Source organism: Parus major, chromosome 1 (genome assembly GCF_001522545.3).
Source record: "Parus major isolate Abel chromosome 1, Parus_major1.1, whole genome shotgun sequence".
In the NCBI taxonomy this organism is placed as follows: Eukaryota; Metazoa; Chordata; class Aves; order Passeriformes; family Paridae; genus Parus; species Parus major.
In genome coordinates, this window is record NC_031768.1 from 93,441,966 (window position 1) to 93,467,954 (window position 25,989).

Genomic DNA, 25,989 nt, shown 5'->3' on the forward strand with positions numbered 1-25,989 from the left:
GGGAGCACATATCCATGTGCAAGGGTGAACTTGTGCTTCTAGTTACTTGGGCCATTTCCATAAATCCTAGCTATTTGTGCCTGGTTGGATTCTGCAGATTTCAGTTTTCCACCCCCAGGGCTGAGCTAGTTGTATCTGCAGTGCTTCATGGAGAGAGGTTTGCAGTATGCCAGCACATCCCTGGTCATGCCAACACTGCTGCCCAAAAACCCAGCAGTCTCATCTCAGACTGAAGTGAAAGTTAGGCCAGAGTAACCTCAAATTAGTGTGATGGCACTAATGTATTCTGGGGAACCTTAGAGAATTCTGCCTTCTCTCTTGGCATTCTTACTTCTCATAGGTGTCCCTCTTCTCTCTCTCTTCCACACCCACCTCTGTGCTACTTGGAGCCACCTCCAATTCTAAACACATTCACTCAATATTCAAGTGGGACCACAAATATGAGTCACCATCTGTACCAATAGCTCCTGTTTGGCCAGCTCTCCTCCCTGCTGATCACCCCACAAGCTGGTGGTTGAGCTGTACATCATTCTCTTGTCAGCAGACACAGAACTCTGCTGGACTTGCAAGTTCATTTCCCATCCTTGTAGAATGGACTGAAATGTTCCTTCTTCAGCTCTGTCTCACAGAGTATTTTGTCTCACCTTGCACACCACATCCAGGGATCGTCAATTGTTTGTACCACCAGTAACTACAAGTCTGCCAAGTTTTTACTAAAATCTTGCAGAATCAATTAGTTCACACAAGACTTGAAATCATTGAGTCCAACCTATGACCAAACACCACCAGGTCAACTGAATGGCACATCTGGTCTGGCCTTAAACACTTCCAGGGATGGTGAACTCCACAATCTGTCCAAGCTGTGGGCTTCCAGCTTTTCTATGCTGTGGGAGCCAGTGCCAAAGGCTGCTACTCTGCTGCACCTGAGGCCTTTTACTCTTTACCCTACCTTCACTGAGTAATGAGAACAAGCTTGTTGCATCCTTTGTAAAATCTTTTACTTAATAATAAGTAGCAGCTATGCCCTTCCCTCACCCACACACCTTCACCCACACTTTTGCTTTTAGGCTAAATACATCTCCATTCTTCTAGTTCTCCTCTGGAGGTATTATATTCCAACAATCCTAAGCAAGTACTGATCATACCTACATCTCTTCTCTAAATTCCCTCTGGTTTCTCAGCCAGAATCCTAGTCAGAAAATCTAGTCTGACAGAAACACCAAAAAAATAACCTTTGACAAATTTTGCTTATGGCATTTCAAAATCCAAATGGTGATTTTCAAATTACTGTTGTGCAGCTGCACAATAGAGACAAACTCAAGAGAGGTTTCTTTAGGAAAGACAATAAATCAAGAAAAGCTTAAGAGAGAAAATGAAGAGGGAATATAAAAGAGAGAAGAAAGAGTCTCCAACTTATTATTTTCTTTGGCTTTCAGTATTTGGGGCAAAATGACAGAAATGGATGTGGGAACCATAAGGATAGGAGAGTTTGGAGCAAGAGAGAACCACTGGCAGAGCTTCTTGGTAAATTTACTTCCTTCACTAACACTAGGGATTATACAGACTCAGACAACTGAACCATAAAATTTCGAATCCTTCAAATATGAAAAACTATTCAACAGAAAGAGGACAGTGTCACAGATCCACATTAGGCCTCTAATGCCTAGTTATGACCTTTGCCTCTTTCCAGAGTCAATGGACAGAACAGGTACTCTAAAAACTGTTCTCTGGGGCACCCCATCTCTTTCACAAGCAGACTCATGAAGAACAATCCCTTCTGACCACTACCTCGAATTCCCTAGTGGCCTTTCAGATTATATCTAACTATGGTGCTTCACTGCATAAATGCACCCCTGAAGTTAATCATATATGTCCATACACTTCTGAAGAGATTATGTGCATTTGTGTTTTGCTGAAAGGACAAAAGAAGCTTGTGAACTCGTTACAAGGCTAAGGGGAAATTGTGGCAATAGATTGGATCAGATGACGCCTTCTCAGCCTCACTAATCTGTGAATAACTTTAAAGTTAAGTACATATACAAAGGCTTTGTTGAATCTGTTTGAACACCTTACTCCTTCAGAGTAAGGTTAACTATCTGCTAACCAGGATGATATTCAACAGAGAGACAACAACTGGGAGCAGGAACCAGTTCCTGGATAATTTGGAAATACTCATGCCTGGGGTAAGGAAAAGTCTCCAGAGCATATCCTGATTCTGCAGTTCTTCTACTATTTTTTATGCTGCAGTTTCTCAAAGCATCCTATCTTTTCAGGGAGCACAAATTTTATGTTCTTATCTCCATTTGTACTGAAGAAATTTTGACCTTATTTAAATATTTCACCACCTAAGGTCTGAGTGATCGAGGGTGAGACTATTCTTCGCTGCTTTGTTGAATACTACAGAGTTGTCTCTATAGACCAGTCTCTGAACAAGGGTTTTGAGAAAAAATATTTTTCTTGCCTGAAATCTATCATACCAAAAGACAGGGTTCACACAAACAAAGGAACAAAAGCTTGCAAGTGAAGACAAGCAACTCTTCCCTCCAGGAAAATAAGTTTGGTTTACACCACATGATCCAGATGAAACCATGCCATATCCTCAATATACTCCCAGAATATGAGGATATTGAGGCTATTTTGCTGTAAAGCAAAAAGAAGAAGCATTTCCAGCCAAGAGCTATTTACTCCATGTTTATTGCCTCTTTTCCTTGTTTAGACTTCTGAGAAAGATGGGACTTAGAAAAAACAGATATCGAGATTCTCCTTCCCCACTCCCATTCTCTCCCTCCTTTGCTCACAAACTAGGTGCAAAGAGAGACTACTGAGCAAAGGATCATTCTGTTCAGGCTCTGGCAGCACACCTTAGTATATCAGTAGGAACTATTTTTGTTTCCAGTCTCTAACCAAACCCAAATTTCAAATCTGAGGCTGTATTACCCAAACCAAATCCAGCTGCTCTTTGAAAATGTTCCCATTTGTACTGTCTACACAAACAAGTTAATTTTCTTCAGAGCCCTAAGTTTATGTTAAAGGACTAATGCTACAAGTCCATTTAGCACAGCTGCAGTGGACTGAGTCCAGTGGGAGCATCTGAGGAGAACAGGAATTTTCTGTAGAAAAGGAGGCCTCATCAGCTACTGTCAAGAAGAAATTACCAGGGTGAAAAGGGCCTTTCCTTCCCTTGGACAGGGAGCAAAAAGTAAGTTATAAATGCCCCCTGAATTAAAGAAAATATTGCTGAAGATGCTACAATTGTTGCCTTTGGCATGTGGAAGTCATAACAACATCTCAGCACCCCACAACAGATCTTCCAACAGATACGAAAGACTCCTTGTAGAACTGGCTTTTGGAGACTGACATGGCCTAGTCAAAAGTCGTTCCCTCTGACTGGATGCCAGAGTTGCAAGTGTCCTGAGCCTGCCCTCAGCCTCTTATGTCTCCCCATTCACCTGTAACAGTCTGACCACTGAATTTGTTCTCACCATGCAATTAATACTATTGCACAGAGGGAGGACACTCCACAAAGCTCAGGAAAGCAGCATAGGGTCTCCCTTTCCCAGGGACATGGAATGACACTCTCAGGTTACCCTGTTATTAGGAACACATCACCCTCAGTGCAGCATGACCAAGTGCCTACTGAGCTGTGAGTCAGCCTCTGCGTGTTTCCAGAGAGCTTCAGGGAGCACCAGCCCAGTCAGTGCAGCAGGAATTCAGTGCAGGCTCTAACAGCACCACTTCTTGCAGCTGGACTTGGGCTTCCCTTGGCAGATTTGTAGTGAACAGGCTGCTTCTTTGGGTTCTCATCCTCAGGATAACATGGTGCTGATGTAGCTGAGGAACAGGGGACCACACAGCACCAGCATTAGATGGGGCACAACACTCTGGGGCATTGCTTAGCAAAGAGCAAAATTAAGATGCAGGCATAAGTATGAAGAGTCACCAAAACTGATTCCATTGCTCAAAACAATTCTATTGTTGTAAGCAATGTTTGTATTCAGTCTGGCAGATACCTGTTGAGTCAATGAGGAACATGCTGAAGTTGTTATTGACGTTTGCAAGTAATGTGGCACAATTTAAGAGGATCTATAGGGTGAAATATGTCATGCACAGATCCAAATTTCACATATGCATTTTGGGTGGGTTTGTTTCATGCCAGCTTTTGTTTGGTCTCACAGGTAAAAGCTCACCAGTGAAGAACAAAAGCAGTTCTGACCTGAACTAAATCTGTAACATGGATACATGCTTTGACTGCTTGCCATGACACACCTCAGCTGTACAACACTCATTAACCAGTTCAGAAGAAGATTTGGCAGAGGAGAGGCTTTTCACAGGAATCACAGCAAGACAGGAAATTCTCAGATACCATATCCCTGTTACTACACAGAACTCCCCCCAGAATGAGGCTTTCTGTGGAACACTGTAATTTTCCACACCTCTACCCAAGGCAAGGGCAACTTCCCATCCAAGTACCCCTGATCTTCACCACCAATCTTCTCACTCCCCTCTACCAGCCAGCTCACCTCCTCTTCTCCCAGTACCAGATCCAAGAGGCAACTCTTCACACTTCACTACTTGAGCCAACTAGAAAAAGAAAACCTATGCACTGCCAAGTTGAATCCTACACAACCACAGCCAGTTTCTCACATTCTTCTGCATTCACCTTACAAGAGGCATTTTCCTCTCTTCTTAGCAATGTCAGGATTTCAGGAGTGAGGAGAACCCAGTCACATTAACTCTGAATACTGAATTACCCTTTATAGTAAAAGTGCTAAAGAGTGGGTCTTGTGAAAGAAAGCATTGTTTTCACTTGGCTATAAGTCAGAGTTCCTGAATCACTAGTTTTTATTCACCCTTCAGGATTGCTTCAGGATTTGCTGTGACAAAAGTAGTGAATTGGACAGAGAATGAAAAAATTCTGACATATTAAGTGTTGTTTTCAGATTAATGCATAGGACAACTGACTGAAAGGTGTGTGGGGAGGGGTTGTTTGTTTCCCTTGAAGAATTACTTTCTGCTTGCAGGAAAGTGGCCAGTTGGGAAAAGGAAAGAGAGGGAAATATTTTTTATGAGCTTGCAAATAAGCACTCCAAGTCCTGAGAGCATCTCTTCATTTTTGAGGGAGTATTGAAAGGATTTTACTTGAAAACTAGAAAGATTAAGGCAAAAAATTTTACATTATCTCAAAGCTAAAGAAAAGTACTTCAACATCACTATTATCTTTCTTTTCCTATACCTAATACTGAGCTTGAATAACAGGACTTATAACAGGATTACAGGACCTTGTGTATATGAGACAGAAGCAAAGAGAGAAGTGAACATGAGCATTAATGTGTATTTCAAATTTTACTTTGAAATATGTAAAAACAAAACTGCAATTTAATTATAAAACATTGCTTATGTCCAAGTATACTTTCCATCTAAGGAACTAATTTTTAAGGCAATACCAATTATATTTTTTTAATCAGACTTAATCCTAAAATCTGGTTCCCCAGTATGAGTGCATGTAAGCATAGGAGAGTTATGCTAGCTAGGTTTGTTTCTCAATTCACTACAGAAAGAAGTGTCCATGAGTGACATCTCTTTCAAAATTAATCTTTCCATCACAACTGGACTATATTAGTGGAAAATAATGTGTCAAGAAAATAAAAACTTTTGTAGGACAAAGACAGTGGGAAAGAGGACAGGACTTCCCAGACTGAATGTGAGCAGGTGGGAAGAGAAAAGAAAGAAGAACCTCCCACAAAGACAAATATGAGCAGGAATATCAAACCCTGATGGGTGGGGATGGGAAATTGTAGAGCAGTGTTGAGCTTCTGAGAGTAAACACAAATGAAATGGAGAAACAAAGTACTCCCAATATCATACATATGCAAAAGAGCTAGAAAATCTCCCAGGGGCACAAGGACTTGAGCAGTGCAAACCCAGGTAACTTGAAAGGGTGAGGGATGGAAATTTTGTTGCTACATTACACAGTTTAATGCTCATCTTGCAACAGGTACAACCAATCGCCATATTGCTGTGTATCAACCATTCTTCCATCAGGATAACACCAATCATCTGCAGCTATCCGACATGTTTACACAGAGCCTTAGCCATATGTTCCTATGTGCCAAAAGTCAGAACAACTTCCTATCAAAGTCCTGCTGAAATCCTCTGAGTGAGAGGCAGGCAGCCACACTCAGTGTGATACCATGGCAACTCAGAGTCCCCATCACGGCTGAACTCTGGAGGTCCTTAAAAGAGTCTCACAAAGCACAACAAGTACTTGTGGCCCCATCAGCGTGGGAGATACAGGGACACAAACAAGTGTAAACACTCTTGGCTGAACAACAGAGCTCAAGGGAAGAGAGAGAAGAGACCCTTGGGTTCTAAAGTGGAAGCCAAAAACTAGGCAGGGAAATTCATCACTGCACTGGTCAAAATGGATGAGCTTTTCAGCTTTTGCATACAAACACTTCAGCCTCACGCTGCCTTTGCAATAACACCTCTGAGCCCAAGTGAATGACTTTCCAAACACCAAACTCTGCTAGATGATGTGTTTTGGCTCCTGGGAACTTCAGGTAGTGAAAATAAATCATGAGGTCATTGAATGAAACTGAGGGAGATTTTTTGGTATTTGTTAATCATACATACAAATACCATTTTGGTATTTGTAATCATACAATTTACCTCTGAAAGTGTCTTTCAGATTTTCAGATATATCATTGTAATTGATTCTATGAAATCACAGAGAAAGTTTGCTGCAGGTTTTCCTTGATGAAAGGGAAAGAAAGAAAAGGATAAGGAATGGAAGAAAAGGCATTCCTGTAATTTTCACGATAGAGAAACAGTTAGTCCAGGAGAGTGGTTGAGAGAAGGAGCACTCAATAGCTGAACTAATGACCTGTCTGTTTTCATGAGCTCCTTGTCTTTAGTCTCCAAGACTATACTCAAGCTATTCAAAGTGATTACCACTTGAATTACCTTGGGTATCAGTGTTAAGGTGTTGCAGGGTGTGCAGACAGAGGCATGCATGCTTTGAGACCATGTCTATTCCACCTCAAGGCAGTGATTCACACGTATGTATGATAGAACTACCGAGCTCACAGAAAGCATGAAGCAGCATTTTTTTCTTTTGAAAATCCAGTCATAAAATTTCTGTGCCTTAAAATTACGTAATATCTGAATCGCAGTTCTCCTTATGTGATTGCTATCAAATAATGATTTCATCATAAGCTTAAATGTTTTTAATAAAGAATTCCTTCTCCTAGAGAGACATAGTTGTGAAAGAAAAAATTAAAGAAATTAATGAACTTATTTTATAAAATAGCTTCTCAAGCTTTTTTCTTTTTCGGTTTTTTTTTTGGTAGAGAAGTAGTTGAAAAGGTTAGTTCAATGAAGCCCAAGTCCTCAAATACTAACAGTCATAGGCAAAAATATTAAAGTCAGTCTCATGATTCGTAAACAGTTGAAAATGCAAACACCAGAACAATCTTCTTTCCTGGTTAGCATACTGGAATGATTAAATGCTTTAGCCTGATTAAATAGTTTTAAGTGCAACATAAATGTTAAGACATTGGTTACTGCTGCTTTCTCGTAGAAAATAGTTACTCTATAGACAGCAAGTGCAAACAGTGTTTCTCAGCACAAAGTCAAACCCTTAACTTGCACTCTATATCAAAAAAGTTAATGCTGTTTTGAGAAGTGCTTGAAACTATCAAGGAATCTAATACCATGTTTTCCTTGTGTGTTCTCTTCTTTCCCCTCATTATTAGGTACCAAACCTGCTCAAACAACGGGCTGGTGGCTGGTTTCCAGAGTCAGTATTTTCCATCGGTGCTGGACCGTGAATGGCAATTCTACTGCTGCCGCTATAGCCGGAGATGCCCGTACTCCTGCTGGTGAGTTCAAGCAGACACCAAACCTGTGAGCTTCTTTCCCCCAACAGTGCCTATCAATGTCTTTGGCTGCTTGACCTGTCAGAAATCTTGTCTGAAAAAGAGTTAACTGTGCTTCATGGAGCTAAGCACGTTATTTCCAGTCTGTTACAGGATTCTTAAGGATGCGAGGCTAAGGGAAGAGAATAAGGGTGCAGTTACACTGAACAGCACAACTCAGTAGCTGGCCCTCAATCAACAGCTCTGGGGATCAGCATCAGCCTAGCTGTGCTGGAAACCATGACACAAGTCTCCAAAGTGGAATGACATTTTCCCGCTATAAATCCAGAACATTTACTGGAGTAGGAACGTCTCTGTGTTACAAATTTGTGCCACAATGTCTTACAAAAGTGAACTTATACCTCAGAAGAAATGTTAGTAGTGCATACAGCTATGCTTCCTGTCTCAAAACTGTTTAAAGAGTCATTTTGTCAAAGCCAAAATGAGCTACTGATCATAAACCCAAAAGAAAAAGGTGTTCTCAACAGAGTATCACAACTGGTGCTGGCGATTTAACAGAGATTGTGGAATAAGGAGCTATGCATCCCAAGCTTCCCAGCACACCACAGGTGTGGTTTCTCTAAATTAATACCAAAGACAGGAGCAGAATGTGTAGAGGCAGCTCAAATTGTTCCCGTCCATTCTGTTCAAGGGAACTCATAATTTTATGCTCTGGGGTTACATTCACCTAAAATTTAGCTGTTTTCAGTGATATAAAGAATAACCTATCTGTATTTAAGGAAAAAAAAAAAAAAAAGTAGGGGATAAAAAAGTAAACCTGTGATGAATCTTTTTTTCCAGACCTCAGCTTTGAAGGAAGCTTCCCACTGAGATGCATACAAACTGTTTATGTGCCTGTTGGTCTTATTTGTCTGGCTGGCTACTGGCCAAAGACAACAGCACTGCCTTGCTTTTCATCCTTCAGTCTCCTTGCAGCCAGGAGGAAAAGAAATGTTTTTATTATTATTTTTAATGCCTTTAAATTGCAGGAATTCTGTAACAAAGTCTTTGAATATTCTTCTGAACATTCCTCTGCCTCCTTTCCAACAGACATTGCCTATGGATGTTCCCTACCTGGGAGTTTATTTACATACCTGCCAGGCTCTTCCCTCTGAGGGAAAGTCACTCAGACTTTTAAGCAGTTCTTCCAAAGCTCTTGTAACCCTGTAATATTGCATACATTTTCAGAGAGACAACAGAAATTTCTGACATTTTTTTTGTTATTGTTGGCAGTTCTGCTTCCCTCAGATGTTGTCTTGACAACTGGGAACTGCTTTGTCTCTGCTCTGTAAATTGGCATTCAGAGTAAGGTAAATCCTAATATAAATGTTTGGGGTTACTGAAGCCTTTAGTTTTCATCTCAGCTGCAAGCAGATTCCTATACTGTCCTTCCATTTCCAACAGTGACAGCTCTCCATTTTTGTGCTTGGGAAAGAAAGCCTTACATAGTTCACCTGCAGTTCCATGCAGAAAAGACAGCATTTCAAAAGCAGGTGAAGAGTTTTTCCCTCTAAGCAGGGTAGAAATCCCATGTACTCGCATTCTTCTGGGAGGGGAGAGCTGTAAAACTGGTGGGAAGCTGTGTCACCTGGCTTGTGAAAAGCTTCTGGTGCATAGTTTGTGATTATGGATTCGTTAAGAAAACATTCTGCCTTTAGGGTTAGCAAGGTGTATGTATATACATATATACTCTTTCCACATACAGTTACACAAATTAGGATGTTAGGGTCTGGATGGACAGATCCTAATTAAATGGGTTAAAACATGGTGGTTTAACAGGCTCAGAGGGCAGTGGTTAGAAGGTGATACCCTGCCTGGGTGCTGTCCTGCTTAATGTCACCTTGAGGAGGCAACAGAGCACATGCTGGCCCAGTTTGCATGGGACACCAAACTGGGAGGTGCAGCTGACGTGTTTGAGCTCAGGACTGCCAGTTCAGGGGGATGTAAAGAAAACTGCTTCTTCTATGAGGACAGATTTCCCAGTCAGGCTCTTTGGAGGCTTTCAGGACTGAACCAAATAAAAGCTGAGAAACCTGGCCTGACCTTGTGGTTGGCCCTGTTTGGATCAGAGGGCTGTAGCAGAGACTTTTTGAAGCCCCTTTTCACCAGAGTCATCCTGGGGTCCCACACAGGATGATTTTTTTACTGGAGGACCCACACCATGCAGATAAGGTCTCTCCTCCAAAACAGTGGTCTCTTTTCTATCATCTGCTAGGAATGGTTTATTTTCTGGTTTACTCTCTTTCCCTGCCTAGGCAGTGTAGTAGTACTCTGGGAGAGTACTGGTTGTTATGGTAACATAAAACCAACATGAACTTCACCAGGGTAGTGTGAAACCCCACGCTTTGGACTCACTTTTACTCGTGAAGTCACAGATGTGACTTGTCTGAATTTTTAAACTCCAGTGTACAGAAACCAAACTTCCCATCCCCTAAGCTCAGGAGATCTCACTCAGAAACTAACTTCCATTGGCATTTCCAAGTCATTGTCACAAGACCTTGTTCACACATTACTCTTCTGGTCTGTATCTTGGACTGGTTAAGATGCATTTGACAGAAAGAATATGTTTTCCAAACGAACTGCAAAGTAGTTCTCTACCATGAGTAAGACCTCACATTGTATATGCAAGTAAGACACAACAAAAATGTGTGTATACTGTATCATTATTTATTGCAGTTTCTGGTCCAAACTATAATAGTATTTGCTCTGTTCCAGGAACTCATTGTAAATAAAGTAACTGTGGAGAAATGGCAATCAAGCTGCTGCTGACTCCTATTTTTCAGTTGAAGAGGCTTATTTTCATGCAAAGGCTTCTATTAGTATATAGCTATGTGGAAAAGTAATGCCAGGAAAGTACGCAATGATGGTGCTACTTTGTAGATCGTACATTACACAGGAAAATCCATATTCAAAGAAAATCCATGCTGTAGAATTTCTCAGCAGCCTTGACTTTCAATGTGCAATGTATCCTTAAGTATGAAACCAGATGTGGGCAGAAATGCATTTTTAAGAAAACTGACAATACTGAGGTGTGACAAAATTCTGTTTCAAATTACCTCTCACATTGGGTATTTGATTCCTTCTTCTTCCAGTTGTCTCCATACAGACCTCTCTGGTAAATATAAAAACAGTAGAAAAGCTGATCTTATGTATGGTCTTTCTTGTCTCTTCTGCTTCAGGACTACATTCCTCCTGAAGTGAGATGACCCTACAATGAATAAAGACAGGGGGTTTTTTATGTGCATGAGCCATGCAACTGATTTGTTAGAATTTATCCTGGTTTTTACACCTAGAATATCCCTGCAATTTTTGGAAACTGATAGTTATTTATTGGAATACTAATTTATAATACCATCATGCTGGCTGAAACCAACACTTTGCTTTCACTTTGCTTAATAGAATGACTGAATTCAAATACATGCAGAAGGACTTTATTTTTTAGCATTTATATCCTTACTCTTTGAACCCAACAGTTCTCTTTTACAGCTCATCTTCTCACCATTAATTCCCAGTTGACCTCTACAGTAGGCTCATATTGAAAATAAATGTACTAATCTTTTCCAGTCTCATAGTTTTGCACTTGCTTTGTAAATTTTTTTACAAGTACTTAGTTTCCTTCTTCATCATGCCAAGACTTGTCATGGATTCTGCACATTTTTAACATACTGAAAATAATTAGCATTTCTCACAGGAGACAGAAAAACTCTCTTTACTTTACCTGGCTAGGGAATGCTACCACACTAAATAAACTGTGTGCTGATTTGCACCATAAAGAAGCAAATCTATCACAGATGCAGAGACAGTGTCACTAAGTGGTCCCATTAGAGCCCCGATTTTTCTCTTTGCCAGGAAATGAAAGCTTGACTCCATACTCTGAAAAGCAAACACATGTCACAGAGCAGCCCCAAGTCTGCACAGACTGTTTATGACTGTTTCCCCACTCCAGACAAGGAGCAGTTTAAATGCCAGAAGGTCTGTCTGGAGCTTTGGCTGCTCTCTGTCATGGTGACACTGTCCAGGCAACAATTACATTTTCCAAGAGTTATGGGGTTTAAAGTACTTATTTGTTTTCCTGACTCAACCTGCCACACAAGACATTGAAAATTATGTGATCCTATGCAGGTTTCTCAGAAGAGATAAGCAGTAGCAGAGATGCAAATCCAAGAGGTGAACTCAGAATAGATGTCATGGAAACATGCAGGTCTGGAGAACCCAATTTCCCTCCCCTCCTTTTCCATTTTTTAAAAGCTATTTAATTGTTTGAGAGTGGTTGTTTTTTGGGTTTTTTTTAATATAACCCATCAAATATAACCTTACATTTCAATCTGCAGGACCATCTTTCAGAGACATTTTAGGAGAAACACATTTGATCTGATATTGGAAATCTGGCCAACTTGTTTTGGACCTATTTTCTTGAGGGACAGGCACAAGTTGCCTTGAGCTCTCTGCTGCTGCTGCTGCTGCTTGTAGCTGCATTGCAGAAGCTCCAGCAGGCCTGGAAGAACTCTGCTCCCACTGTGTCAGCCTCATGGCTCCTCAGCCCCAGGAGTGCTTTCAGTGCAACACAGTGGGAACAGGAGCAGCGATGTGTCTGTCTGAATCTGTGGGCTCAGAGCCTGGAGCCTGAACTCCATCCCAAAACACATGACATGGCCACACAAGAGAACTTCTCATCTCTAGAGGAGCTCCAGGACACCTCTAGTTCCCTGGCAGCCTGGCAATCTGGGATCTACACAGAGCAGCTGCCAGAAATTCTGTAAAACAGCTTACTAAGACCTTCTTTGGCTTTTCAGCATAGGATGCATTTTTTAAACCAGATGATCTCTGTCTTCCAGCTGGAGGAAGAGTTGAAATTGATTAAAGAGGCATATAATTCCCATGTTCATTGCATCCAACTTGCAGGCTTGTGGGTCTTGAAAAAAAATTTCTCCTTTAAGAAGGACATGCTCTTGAAGTACGTGTAAACACCATCTGAAAGTAAGGCATTTTAGGGGCACTCCTTGTCCTCAAATGTCAGAAAGTTAATGTCAAAGCTTATGTTTCCCTCTAGAAATGAAGCAGCTCTTTCTTTTGGCTGGGGCATTGTTAGAGGAAGAGTTCAGTGACAAAGAGGGAAATTAAGGTTAAAGAGAAGCCATTCATCTTGTTAGTACTGTAAGTTGCACAAGAACTGAACAGTGTAAGATATTCCAAAACCATGTACTCATTATCAGGGAATAAGCATATTCCACAACTGGAGCCAGAAACTGTTCTACCATGGACTGTCTTATACTTTAAAAGACTCATTTCTTTTGTCTGCTTGGTTTCCGAAAGCAAGGAATACCCACAGTTCTCATTTATTTCTTTAATCAGCAGGCTGTACATACTATGGCCATTGGTGTACTTGATCTTCTTATTGGTAAATAATAGACTCATAACTATTTCTAAAGTCAATTGTTAAAAGAGTGCCACGGATCACTGTAGATTAGTACAAAACATTCTTCTCTGAGCTAAATTAATAGCTCTGTGATTTTTATTAATCTCTACCATAGCAATTCTTCACCATGGAAAATAAACAACACAGCTGTTTTCAGATTAAAATAAAAACAACAGAAACCCTGGTAAAGATTTAATGCCTTTTTTTCAATACATATCCTACCCTGAGCAAGATTTATAGGATTATAGTGAAATATATCAGAAAAATGTGTGGATGTTTGGAGCAATGTAAAGCACTGAAAAGATAAACCATTTCACATCAACTCTATTCTAGCTAAAAATGCCATTATGAAAATTCTTTTCTCTGTCAACTTTCCCTGCTGTCTCACACACAGGCCAAACTACTTACAGCCCTTATCACCAGATTTCCTTCCCCAGTCTTTAACACAGAATTACCTCCTTTCTCCTCTCTCCACGATGTCACTGGTGCTTCAAGTCTCTTGTGCCCAAACATCATACACCTGATACTATCCAGAAGTAGATTTGAAAAGCTGAACCAGAGCTCCTGTTTTCTGTATTTTGTTGCAAACAGATCACACAGACTGAAAAGACTACCACTTTAAAGTCTCACATTACTCTTTTCTCCCCTACAAGTCCTTTCCTAAACTTAACACCTATGTGTGTATCTGGCTTTAACAAACATTTCTGCTAAAAGCACCCTGCTGGCCCCTGCCCCTCAGAGTTTGTTTGGCACCAAATTTCTCAGTGCCTAGAGCCCAAAATTGCTATAACACACATCTTCTCACAGGTGCTTTGCCAGCCTCTCTCCTAGGGCCCCCTGCCACCTACCACCACAGGCTTGGTCATACAACACCCCAAGCTGCAGCAGCAACTTTGGGCACTTGGAAATTCCCAGGCTTCTCGCTGCTCCCCTAGCCCAATTCTCCTTGCTATGAGTTCAATGCAAGAAGTGCTTACAGGGCACTGTGAAGGTTACTGTGGTTGACATTTCCCAAATGAAAAGCCCACAGGCAGGCAAATCCTCACTAACTAGGGCAAAAACCGTCTCACATTCGTTTCGTGACTCCTCTCAGATACAAGCCATACACTGCCACATGTGCCTTACAAATGCTATCATGTTTGTAAATAAATTATGTGTCTGTAGGGCCATGTGGGTGGCTCACAAGTTGACAAGCTCACATTTAACATTCTCAGTTAAGTACTTGGTACTGAGGGTACAGACCAAGCTACAACAAAACCTGAGGGAACCACTGTCCTGTGCCAGGCAGACCACTTTGGGAAGACTCTCAAGGCTGTCTTAAATGACCTTTCTCCCCTTTATGATGAGAAAACCACATAGTGACTATCCCTTTGCATTAAACACTAGGGCATCTCTAAGTGCAGACCAGGATTCATAAAATGGAAATAATGGAAAAGGGATGGGACACACCACAGAGCCCTGCTACATGGACAATCAATTGCATTTTCTTCTAAAGGACACAGTGCAAGCCAGACAACCTTGAAATGCAGGGGCTTAGGGGAACAGTTTCAGAAATGAGTACAGCAATCATCAAAGAGAAATTAATTATCCAGACCACACAGACTCATGTGAACTTGAACACTGTTGTCATAGCACTATTTATAATTCTTCTCTCCAGAATGAAAGGAGTCAGTGGGCATCTGCCAGTGAAACAAGACACACTTCAGAGCAGCTCAAGTCCCCAAATAATTTATTTTTAGTAATTGCATAGATTTGCTTTTTGAACATTTCTTAGTGGAAGAGCCTTAAGAGGCTGCATGGTAATGTGGAGAGTCAAATAGAGAGGGAGGGGAAGACGACAGCAGTCAGAAAGAAAAGAGAGGGAAGCTAAATGAAGACTCCCAGTGCACATCAGAATAACACTGCATGCCTTTGCAAAAGGTCTGTGAGACCACAGCAAATCAGAAATTTGTCATCAGATTTACTTTTCAACCGAGAGGCCCATGAAAGAACTTCCAAGAACTGGCTCTCAGTTCTGTTTCTCAGTAGAGCAAAATCCAGCTTTTTAACCTTGTCTTGCACACAGTCTCATCTGCCCAGCACATACTGCTGGTCAATATTACAGAACATTTTCCTTGCTGAGTGCCAAACAGATGTTATGAAACACATTTGGTAGAACATATAAAAACACATATCTTAGTGGTTTCTCATAATAATAGCTAAATAAAGTGTCAAAACCTGGAGTTGATTGCAGAATGTAAAATTAAATGCTGGTCCATAGATGGTCTTCATTGTTAAAACCTTCTATGACCCTGGATTTTCTGAAGATGCTCTATGAGACACTCAGTCTTCAAATTAATAAACTAAATATGGGGACTCTCCTCTGGCTGAGTGGGAAGTGTTCGTGGTTTCTTCTTGTTCTCCTAGTCTGCAACATCTGCCTGCATGACTTCTGAAATACTTTTGTTATTTCTTACCAATGGCAGAGCACTGCAAGGGCTTTGCACATCCACATGTCCTTGGTCAGAACTCTGACAACAGACACTGTGACCAGGCCTGATCTTCTGCTTCCCAAACACATTCTGGGATGGGTGTCCTTGCACTATAACTCAGAATCTGTGTGTGATTGTCATGGCCAAAGAACAGGAAGCAGGAGAACAAGATATATTCAATGAACTTGACTGATTAGACTTGAGGTGCTTATAAGGTCATGCTTGAGCTTCTATATGCAGATGCATTTTTCATTTGTCAAGGAAAAATTATTTGTTAGGAATGATGTTCCAACTGAATGATCTTTCATATTCAAAAGCTGAATATGATCTGGAAAGCAACCTAATAGCCCAGAGCAGCTCATTTTTCAGGTAAACTTTTGCTTCTGAGTTCTGCAACAGTTACAGGTTTGGGCTCCAAATACACCCAAAGCATCTCATAAAAACTCAAGTCCATCCTGATAACTATATTCCTAGTGAGTAAAATATTTAAACCTGTGCTTAAACTCCACTGATTTAACAAAATGTGAACATGCACAAGTGCTGGCTGGAATGTGCTTGAATCACCTTCAAGCATAATTCAAGTACTGCTGCTGGGCTGGATTAAGTCAGGAAAAGATTGTCAGGATTTCTGTAAGGGTGTTTTAACCCTGTTAGTCTCAACAAGAGTAGGGCTGTTTATTTCCACAGGGATAGCATCTCCCTTACAGGGAACCTAATGCTTCTCTTTGCCATTTCAGAGTGAAGGTGACAATTCCAGTAGCAACTCCCATGTAGAATGGTGTAATACAAGGAGTGCCAGGTTTCCATTCAGACTTCAAATATAATGTTGACAGAAAGTACTGGTCAAGCTTCCAGCCCCTTTCTAAATCTGCTCATTATCTGTAAAATGAATTACAGTATTACTTGCCTATTTCCCAGGGAAGCAGCAATCATCATTTGCTTAATAATTGAAGAACCACTTTGAGGTTCTGAGAGAAAATACACTGCACAAATATTGTCCAGGCCCATATTTTTACATTTTAAATTAGGCAGAAAGAGGAAACAACAAAGAGTAATGGATTAATTGTTACAGTCACTTAATATAATTCATAAATGGAGAAACGCTTAGAGTCATTTGACTTGGCAACGTTTACTGCAGTCTACAGCTGCAAACCAGAGACTCACAAGAGGCTGGAGCAAATCTCTGCAACAAAGACATAAGTACTAGATGAGCTTTATCTTCTTGTTCAATTTCCTTTTATCTGAACTGCAGATTTTATCTTTTATCAGAGCTGTAGATGTATATACATAAATTCCAATACTGCAGTTTGCTCTTAATTGTTCTAAAGTTGCTGAATTTTATTCAAATACTTGCCTGAATTAGTTGCATAGAGGAGAAAGGCAGTCTCATGAGACTGTATCTTGTGGTGCTGTTAAGAAACAAGAACTTTCAAAGAAGCAGGAGAAATCTACTGATTGAGTTGATCATTCAGCTGGACCCTTCTATAAGATGGTGAACTATATTATCTTCTTTTTCCTTAATGTAAAGGTTAACAACAGAATATCCAGGACACTATGGAGAAGATATGGACATGATGATGTACACTTACGACTATTACATCCGTGGGGCAACCACAACTTTCTCTGCTGTGCACAGGTTTGTTTCTTATCTGTTTCATGAGAAATTTTAAAAAGTCTGTCTTTTCTTTTTCTCCCCCAAAAGTCCATATCTACATACCATCAGCTGTGGTACTCAGCATCAAGGTAGTAATTCCGAGGACCAAAATTCACAGTACATATGATTCCTTGTCCAGGGTGGTGTATCACCAGCAGGGCATGCTAATGGTGATCATTTGCCATGTCCATTTGAGCAGTGAAAATAACAGCAGTGGTAGGTTGGGCTGAATCTGACCTTCACAAAATGCAACAGACCTCAGTACAGTGTCTCACCTACCCCTAGTTGGAGCATATTTCACTGAGCTCAGTAAAAATACCCTAGGGACATATTTTGGTCCATTTTTCTTTTCAGAGAAACAGGGAATCTACCAGCATGCAAAGTTAAGACCATACAAACTGCAATGTGAATGCTTTACACTGCCCAATCCATTTCTGCACAATTCTAACAGATTCAAGCCACTCCAGGAATTCAGGCAGTGCCACACACCTTGATCCCTTTCCAGAAAATGAGTTAACTACATTTTCTTGCTCTGGTCATTTCTTGGCATTTGCTAGTCCTCTTGGGAGAGGATCTATGGCTAGTGAAGTCATAGTCATGCAAATGGATTCACAATTTTTCCATTCAGTTAAAAAGGAATGTTTCTCCCTTTTTACTATGCACAACTGCAAAGTTTTAAAATTTGGGTTTAACATAAATCCCACACTGTTGTCTGCCTAGGGCTACAGAGATCCTAACAGAGCAGGTTTAAGAGTGTCAGCAGTCACTGATCCCTGGGAGAGGGATCTTGATTCTCTCAAGCTGCCCTCTAATACATCAGTCGTGAGCTATTTCTTTGCTGGTCTCTTTTATTAGGCACCTCAGTCCACTATATGAAAGCATTTGTTATCAAATATAACACAGACAGCAAGGCAAGGTGTGCTGCACTGCTCTGCCATGATGGGCTACATGAGAAGGGGGAGAGAAGAGAGAGGTGGGACTTCAAAGACATCAATATTTACAGCTGTCTTTAATAACACTCAAAGCAACTAAAGTGCTTTTGTCACTGTAGTGCTCTCAGCTTGCCAAAGTTCACTTGAGGGATCCCTCAGCCAAAAGGTTACCTAAAATAAGGAGGCTTTTCCAGAAGTGACAACACATTGTAAAACTGCTGCAGGTCCATAACTGTAATTTCATGGCTAAAACACATTATTGTCCTGTTTATTACCAAATGGAAGCCATGTCTGCAAATTCTTCCTATAAGTGGAATAGTAACATTCACAGATACTTGACTCAAAGGTATCTATTTATCTCTTTAGATAAAGAAACTACAAGGTCATAAGGGTCAACCCCATTCCAGGCTTTTCATCTTAAATATTCCCCAGTGCTATCCTTAGTCCTTGTTACTCATGGTTATGGCAGAGAGTAGGGGAAATAATGCAGACAGTTCATTCCCCTACAGCTGGAATCCAGACTCCATCGGATGTGGACCAGGGTGAAGTCTGGAATCACAAGGACAAGCCTGGAAAGCAAAGCAGCCAAGGTAGCCTATGCCTCTGAGCAGATTTCTGTCTCTGACTGCTGAAGGCAGCCTGTAGAACAGGGTGGCAGTGGAGTAACTGGTTAGGAGCAAAGGCAGCACCATGGGAATGTACATCTGCAGTACAAGTCCTCACAGAACCACAGTACCTAGAGGAGGAAGAAGCCACCAGCACACCTTTGTCTTATCTCTGTGCTGGTGGCAGTCATGCACCTGCAATAGTAACAGGCTGAAACTACAGAGAAAATATTTTGTGTATTGCAAACTAGAAAAGTTTTCTGCAGCAATGAACTTTCCGGCCCTCAGCTTCCAGGACAACAAGAAACAATTTGTGTTGCCGAGAGAATGAAGTGAAAAAAAAATAAATCTTGCTACACCAGTTCAGAATTCAGACTCAGGCTGTAACACTTCTCCTGAGCAGTATGAATCATAAAAATCAGCAAGATTTGTCATCCTTAATGGTTCTTTGCACCTCATGAGGCAGAACAGGAGCAGGAAAAAGTCTTTTGAGTCTCAGCCTGCCTAGAGCATGCACATTTCCACTTGTCTATGTGAACATTTCTCAATTGCTCTTCATTTTCAAGCACATTAAACTTGTGTACATAGTATTTAGTTCATGATGGACAATGTTCTTGAACTAACAAGAGGCAAAAAATGCCTCTGAAGGTATTTCAGTTTAAGCTTTTCCAGTCACTCCAAACAGGTAGGTATTTTTAGACTCTTTCAATAAACTTGCAGAAATCATATCTTCCCTTCCTACTCCCTAAGACATTAGCCTCCACTGAGGCCACTGTTGATACAAGGATATTTGAAACAGCATGTGATGCTTGTGGCAAAGGACGTGAAAAGTTTAGAATGATGTTATCCCCACCAACACTTCTGTAATCATTCTCTGTGAGTTTCCATGCCTCTGTATCAGGAATGAATGAGTTATTGTTGATCATCAAAGGTTTAAACTGCTTGCTTCTGAAGTACAGACTTCAGAAGTGGTTACTATTTACATTTTCCAGACTAACTTTAAATAGGTCAAAAGGAGAAAAGAACTGTCTACAAAGGCAGCTGGAAAAAATTAGAAAAAGGCCTGAAGTATCTCTGGGAGCCTGTTCAGGAGTGTGGTGATAACACTGATGCAGACAGGATGACCTAAGGACATAAATAAGGGAACATTTGCAGGAAAGGGCAATATCTTTTGTTAGACAGACTGATACAGTCAAATTTCAGAGGACATGGGCTATGTGAAGCAGGTTGTAAACAACTGAAACTGCCCACATACACATGCATATTGCAAACCCTTGGCAAAATAGATTCCAAAACTAAACTCGCAAACCAAACAACATAATACCTTCAGCCTGAGCTCTGAAACATGCCAAGTGATGATGGTATGGCTTTCTGGTGGAGCATTGTTCGGTGGCTGTGATCTGGTTGGGTCAGTCTCCTGAGTCCAGAGAGCAGCACTGGAACATTCACAACCCAACCTGCAGCAAGTGTCTTGGACAGGGAGATGGGAATTACCAGGCGTTCTTGGGAAGAGCCACAGCTTGTCCTTTGCTATGTAGTATAACAATAGCACATGCAGACTGCCATAAACTCATTTCTTTGACAAAACTGTCCTCTATTCCATTTATTTGGGTGATCTGGATAGTCAGTTGTTTCTTAACTGCTCAGGCATCATCACTGAAAAATATTTCAACAGCCAGGTACCCCAACAGTGAAGTATGTTTGAAATACCCAGACAAGCTGGACATCCACCAAGCTCAGCTGAGCTAAATTATAGGCTATTTAAGGTCCCTAATACGTTTCATATGACCGATGAAAGAGGATTTTGTCAAACTCAATATGAATAGGAATTCACGGAATTTTTAAACTGAATTGGAAACAGATTATTCAATAATATTTGGAGATAAAAGAAATTTCTCTGTATATCAAAAATTCAAATGTGACAGCACACGACAACTGGAAAGCAAAAGTGACCGTTCAATATTGATTCCCAAAGCCAAGGAAAATACATTCATTTAACAACTGGGAGGGGTTGACAAACTGATGTTAAGGATCTGCAAAGACAAGTTCAGATATATTCTAGAGTTGGCCTCATAAGGCAATTCCTGATGGCATCTGCATCCCCACTGGTAAACTTGTAAGGGATGAAACAGGCTGAGAACTACTGAATTAAGCACACAGCAGCAATAACACAAAGTAATTGCCTGCATCCTGAGAAGCTGGGCTTTTATGCTTGAGCTAATCACAAGTAACAGGGGAGGAAAAGGTAATATGCCATAAATGCATCAACCATGGACATACATGCTGGTGTCTGCCAGACCACACTGAAATGACAGCTTCAGAAATAATACTGTTCCAGTATTATAAAGCATGTTATTAATGCAAGCGACTAAAATACATCTCTTTTAGAGAGCTTGACTTTCAATTTCACAATGTCCTATTTTAGAAAAACTACTTGACCTAAGATTTTGAACTGAAAGTCTCTCTGGCAACGGGTGCAAACTTCGCAGACCTTAACATTGACCAATATAATCCTGTTTTCCACAGAGGCATCCTCCTTATTTTTTTATCTCTCTTGGTAACTTAGTGACCAAAAGAGTAATAACTGTCTTTGAAGAGCATGCACATGGACCAAATAAGGGATTCTTAAAATAAACCTAAAAATGAATCTTGCATTTCATTAATCTTTGGTAACAATTTTACAAGGAAATTACAATTTAAAAACATCTAGGAAATATTTAAAGAAAACCAAAGATGAACACTATATAACTGTTACATCATACTTGCTGATGAGCATGACACAGACCCAGTTCCAAATGACACTCTGGATAAACTTGTAGCTTAGTAGCACAGTAAATTTCCAATTAAAAAACATCAGTTAACAAAAAATGCAATGAGACATTTTATACCTACAGGGTAGGTACAAAATTTATACCTACAAGGCTTAAGAGTCAAACTAGTTTTATTCCAAAACAGTGTTGCCCAGTCAACGACACCTTGTAAGCACAGTTAATACCAAAATCTGGGCTCAGGGGCTTCAGTACACTCCTGAGAGGCAGCAGTTTGGCCCCAGTTTGGTGCAGGGGTCTTGAAATGCAAACTCCTATTAAATCACTCTAGCAGCATTATCTGTCCCATGCCTTAGCTTTAAGACATCACTATTAGCAGAATTCAAGCTATCAGAAACCCCTTGGAGGACAACCCAATACCAATATAAATGACAGCTGCCATCTGCAAGGGCTGTAGTTTAGATCTAAATTCAAGTTAGCCAGTATCAAGCGGCCTAAATTCAGCATTCCCTTCACAGCAGGACAGTATTTGATACTCTGAACTCATACCTATTTGTCAAAGGAAAATTTAATGCACAATAAGCTAAGGAGGAAATTAAATTTGTAGCCTGTTGCAGCTATTGGACACTAAATCACTGGCCTTCACTGTTGAATCCCACTGCTCCAGTCACACTTCCTACTAATAATTGTTAGGTTTCCTACTACTCTCTTGAGAGAGAATACCACTCATAAACTGGGAAGAGCATAAACTCTCCTTACATTAAAAACCATTACTCTTCCTCATATGTGATTTGATCAAGGATGAAAAGTGAATTTTATTTCTCTCACTATTGATTTCTTCAGATCTTTATTAAAGGACACTAACTGGAAGACCTAGTAGTGAAAGATATATATATAAAAAAAAAAAAGTGAAATTTGCTGTATGGATAACTCCTCTCTTAGACATAGCTTGCAAATCACCCAAGTACTTTTCATTTTTTACACATTGCTGAACAATATATGACCTGAGAATAACTTTTGACAGAATCATCCTTTTCCTCTTGGTCACTGATTAAGTCAGTTCAGAACTGATCACCATCAGGATTCATTGTCTTCGGAAGGATACTCAGAGACCTACTTATTCAGAGAGCTGATTTTCTTATCTTGTAAAGGAGTCTGAGGGAAATGTAACTATCACACATATTTAATGTCAGCTCTTAAAACCACAGAGCACTCAGATGAAAGTCGGTTAATGGAAGACAGATATTTTTGTTGCCATAATGCCTGATAAAAAGTTACTCTTATTTGTACAGCATCTTCTGCAGTTCCGGCTCACTAATACCTCTCTCTTGTCTCTCTTTCATGCAGGGATCGTCAGTGGAAATTTATTGTCTGCAGGATGACAGACTATGACTGCCCATTTCAAAATGTTTAAAAAGATTGAGTGTACTCCACTTGGAAAGCTCGGGGACAGACAGGGTGGGATGAGGATTAGTGATTACAGGAGAAGGTCAATGAGGTTCACAAAAGGGTACCAAGACTCATCAGCTGTCTGCTGAACACATAATTCTTTCCCTCTGGAGCTAATACATAAATTGCCAGCATACATGCTTGCAACAGTGAATTCAGAGGATTCTTTCAAGCTGCACTGACAGTTGTATCCCCCAATTAAATTTGCTTATGACATAAATACATACATCTATTCCCAGCTCCACTTGTGCTCCTCACAGGACTTGTTTATGATACAGAAATCTATGGCACATGCAGAGTTACCTTTTTTATATATACATATAGCCATTCTAAACACATACAAATTCCTTTGACTTAGCAGCTCTATATAAATGGCTTCCCAGCGCAGCTGCTCCGAATGAGGTGGAAACCTACTATATACTTCCCAACATACACTAGACTTTCCTGTCTTCTAGTTTGTACTTGGAACCAATCCAGTGATCCCTACCAGCTTCTCAGAGCTGGAAGTGTGCAGAAAACATCATTGGAAGGTGTCTGATGGGCTGTATCTGTCATGACCTGTTACAGCCCTCAGCATAACTCCACTGCCACAAAGGTCTGCCTACACGGGAGAATTCTGGGTATTCACAACAGGAAGACATCAATATCTGATAAAAGTGAGAGTAGCTCTACCAATAAAAACAGAAGTCTAACCCAGCTTTACTGAGAGTCTTTTTTATATTGTCTTAAAAATCTCTAATGACAAAACTAACCAAGAACTCTGCTCTGGGCAAACCCAGGACTCTCACTCTCAGTAAATATGGATATCACATTCTTCAGGAGTCTGATTTTTAGGTGGGTCTGGCTTCCACTATAGGTGCCTCAACAACAGACATCTTCCATCGGTAACACATTTTTGGCTTAGAATAGACAAATAAAGTTAGTGACTTAGGTGACTTTACTTCCTCCAGTTTCCAGAATCTATTGCCTATAAAGATCAAACTGACCATGTTTCAACACTGCACAGCACTTGTGCAGCTGCAGCCCAACAATAAAGAATATTGATCTGTTTCAGGAAGATCTGAAGTAGGATTTTCACTCTTGAACAAGCCTGAATGTAGGGTTCAGTTTCTTCGTTGATGAATTCAATGGTGAACTTAGCAGAGGCTTTGGTGGTGCTGGCTCAAGGGCCATGACTCCACGTGCCAATTTAAGGCTGCAAAGCTTCATAGGAAACAGTGAAAAATGATAAATTCTGCCAGTGATTTTCCATATTCCAAGCAATTTTTAGCATGCTTACAAGCATACCCTATTGTCCAATAAAAAAATTTTAGGTTTTGCCTTGCTGTAGCCCTGTTCTTTATTGATTTTACTTACACCAGCTTATTAATTTGCATACAAACAAACCCTCTGTCACTCTCAGAGACCATGAAGGTGATTAGGGAGTTCTGTTAGAGACAGTTGCTGAGATATGTAAACAACAGTGAGAAAGAGAATTTGATAAGCACAGGGAAGCTGGAGGAGCTTGTTCACTAACACTGACAGACAGGCAAAGGAAGCCAAAGGAACTCCAAACAGTAGAGCACTGGAAAAGAAGGCACTCATACCAGGGAATCAATGGAAAAGGCTATGCACTGAAATTACGCATAGGAGGATCAAACCTGGGAACACCTGCTCTACATGGAAAGCCATCTCCCACAAAACTTTATCTTGACTACTTAGGCTGCTTTTCATTCTGTGTGAACACCATGGGCTTATGAAAGCCTCTGAGGGGACAGTACAATATCATAAACTGGTTTAAATTTACAGAGCCACAGAAAAGAGCAGTTCTGGTCTCTTGTCCTGGAGCTACATATCATAGAATCATTAAGGTTGGAAAAGACCTCCAAGATCACTGAGTCCAACACATGATGGAATGCCATCATGAGAACGACAACACAGCACTAAGTGCCATGTCCAGTCATTTCATGAGAATGTCCAGGGATGATGCCTCCAGCATCCTTCTGGGCAGCCCATTCCAATGTCTAATCACTCTTTCAGTGAAAAAAGTCTTGCTGATGCCCAGGCTAAACCTCCCTTGGCACAGCTCAAGGAGAAGAGCCTGACCCTCACCTTGCTGCACTCTCAGGTAATTGTGGAGAGTGATAAGGTCACCCTTGTGCCTCCTGTTCTCCCAGGCTGAACAACTCCGATTCTCTCAGCTGCTCCACACAGGACTTGTGCTCCAGACCTTTCACCAGCTCCATTGCCCTTCTCTGGACTGACTCCAGGATCTCAACATCTTTTTCTCGTGAGGAGCCTAGAACTGGAGACAGAATCTGAGGTGTAACTTCACCAGAGCCAAGCACTGAGGGGCAGTCGCTTACCTAGTACTGCTTGAAACAGTATTTTTTATACAAACCAAGATGCCATTGGTCTTTTTGGCCACCTGGGCACACTGCTGGCTCATGCCTCTGTTCTTCCTCATCATTGTCCCAGTCCCTTGTTTCCACCCATGCTCTATTCCCAGCTCCACCCTAGCAGTGCATCTGTGTAGGATACATTTCACAGGACTCCTCTTCAGAAAGTTAAGTAATTCTCAGATGAGGAAAGGCGTGGGTGGGAAACAGAATGTATCTTGGGGGAAGGCAGAAATGGGATGTGGACCAAAAAAAAACCCAAAAAGCAGAACAGAGGCAGAGAAAAAGTGGTTCCCTTGAAGTCCTAGGACAGCTAGCAAAACTAGGAACTGATCTTAGCCCTTAACTTAGTTTTTATCCAAGTTGCAGTATTCACTTCTAATGTTGATGTAACCCTTCT

At 40.8% G+C, this 25,989-nt stretch overlaps 1 protein-coding gene across 1 annotated transcript in view; it reads left to right on the forward strand.

Moving 5' to 3' along the window:
• Positions 1 to 24,540, forward strand: part of DPT (dermatopontin) — a 26,857-nt gene extending 2,317 nt beyond the window's left edge. The window contains exons 2-4 of the mRNA XM_015646918.3: positions 7,755 to 7,880; positions 17,332 to 17,439; positions 23,110 to 24,540. Coding sequence (XP_015502404.1) covers positions 7,755 to 7,880; positions 17,332 to 17,439; positions 23,110 to 23,176 — 301 coding nt within the window. The 3' untranslated portion in view covers positions 23,177 to 24,540. The remainder of the gene's footprint in view (positions 1 to 7,754; positions 7,881 to 17,331; positions 17,440 to 23,109) is intronic.
• Positions 24,541 to 25,989: the final 1,449 nt, after the last annotated feature.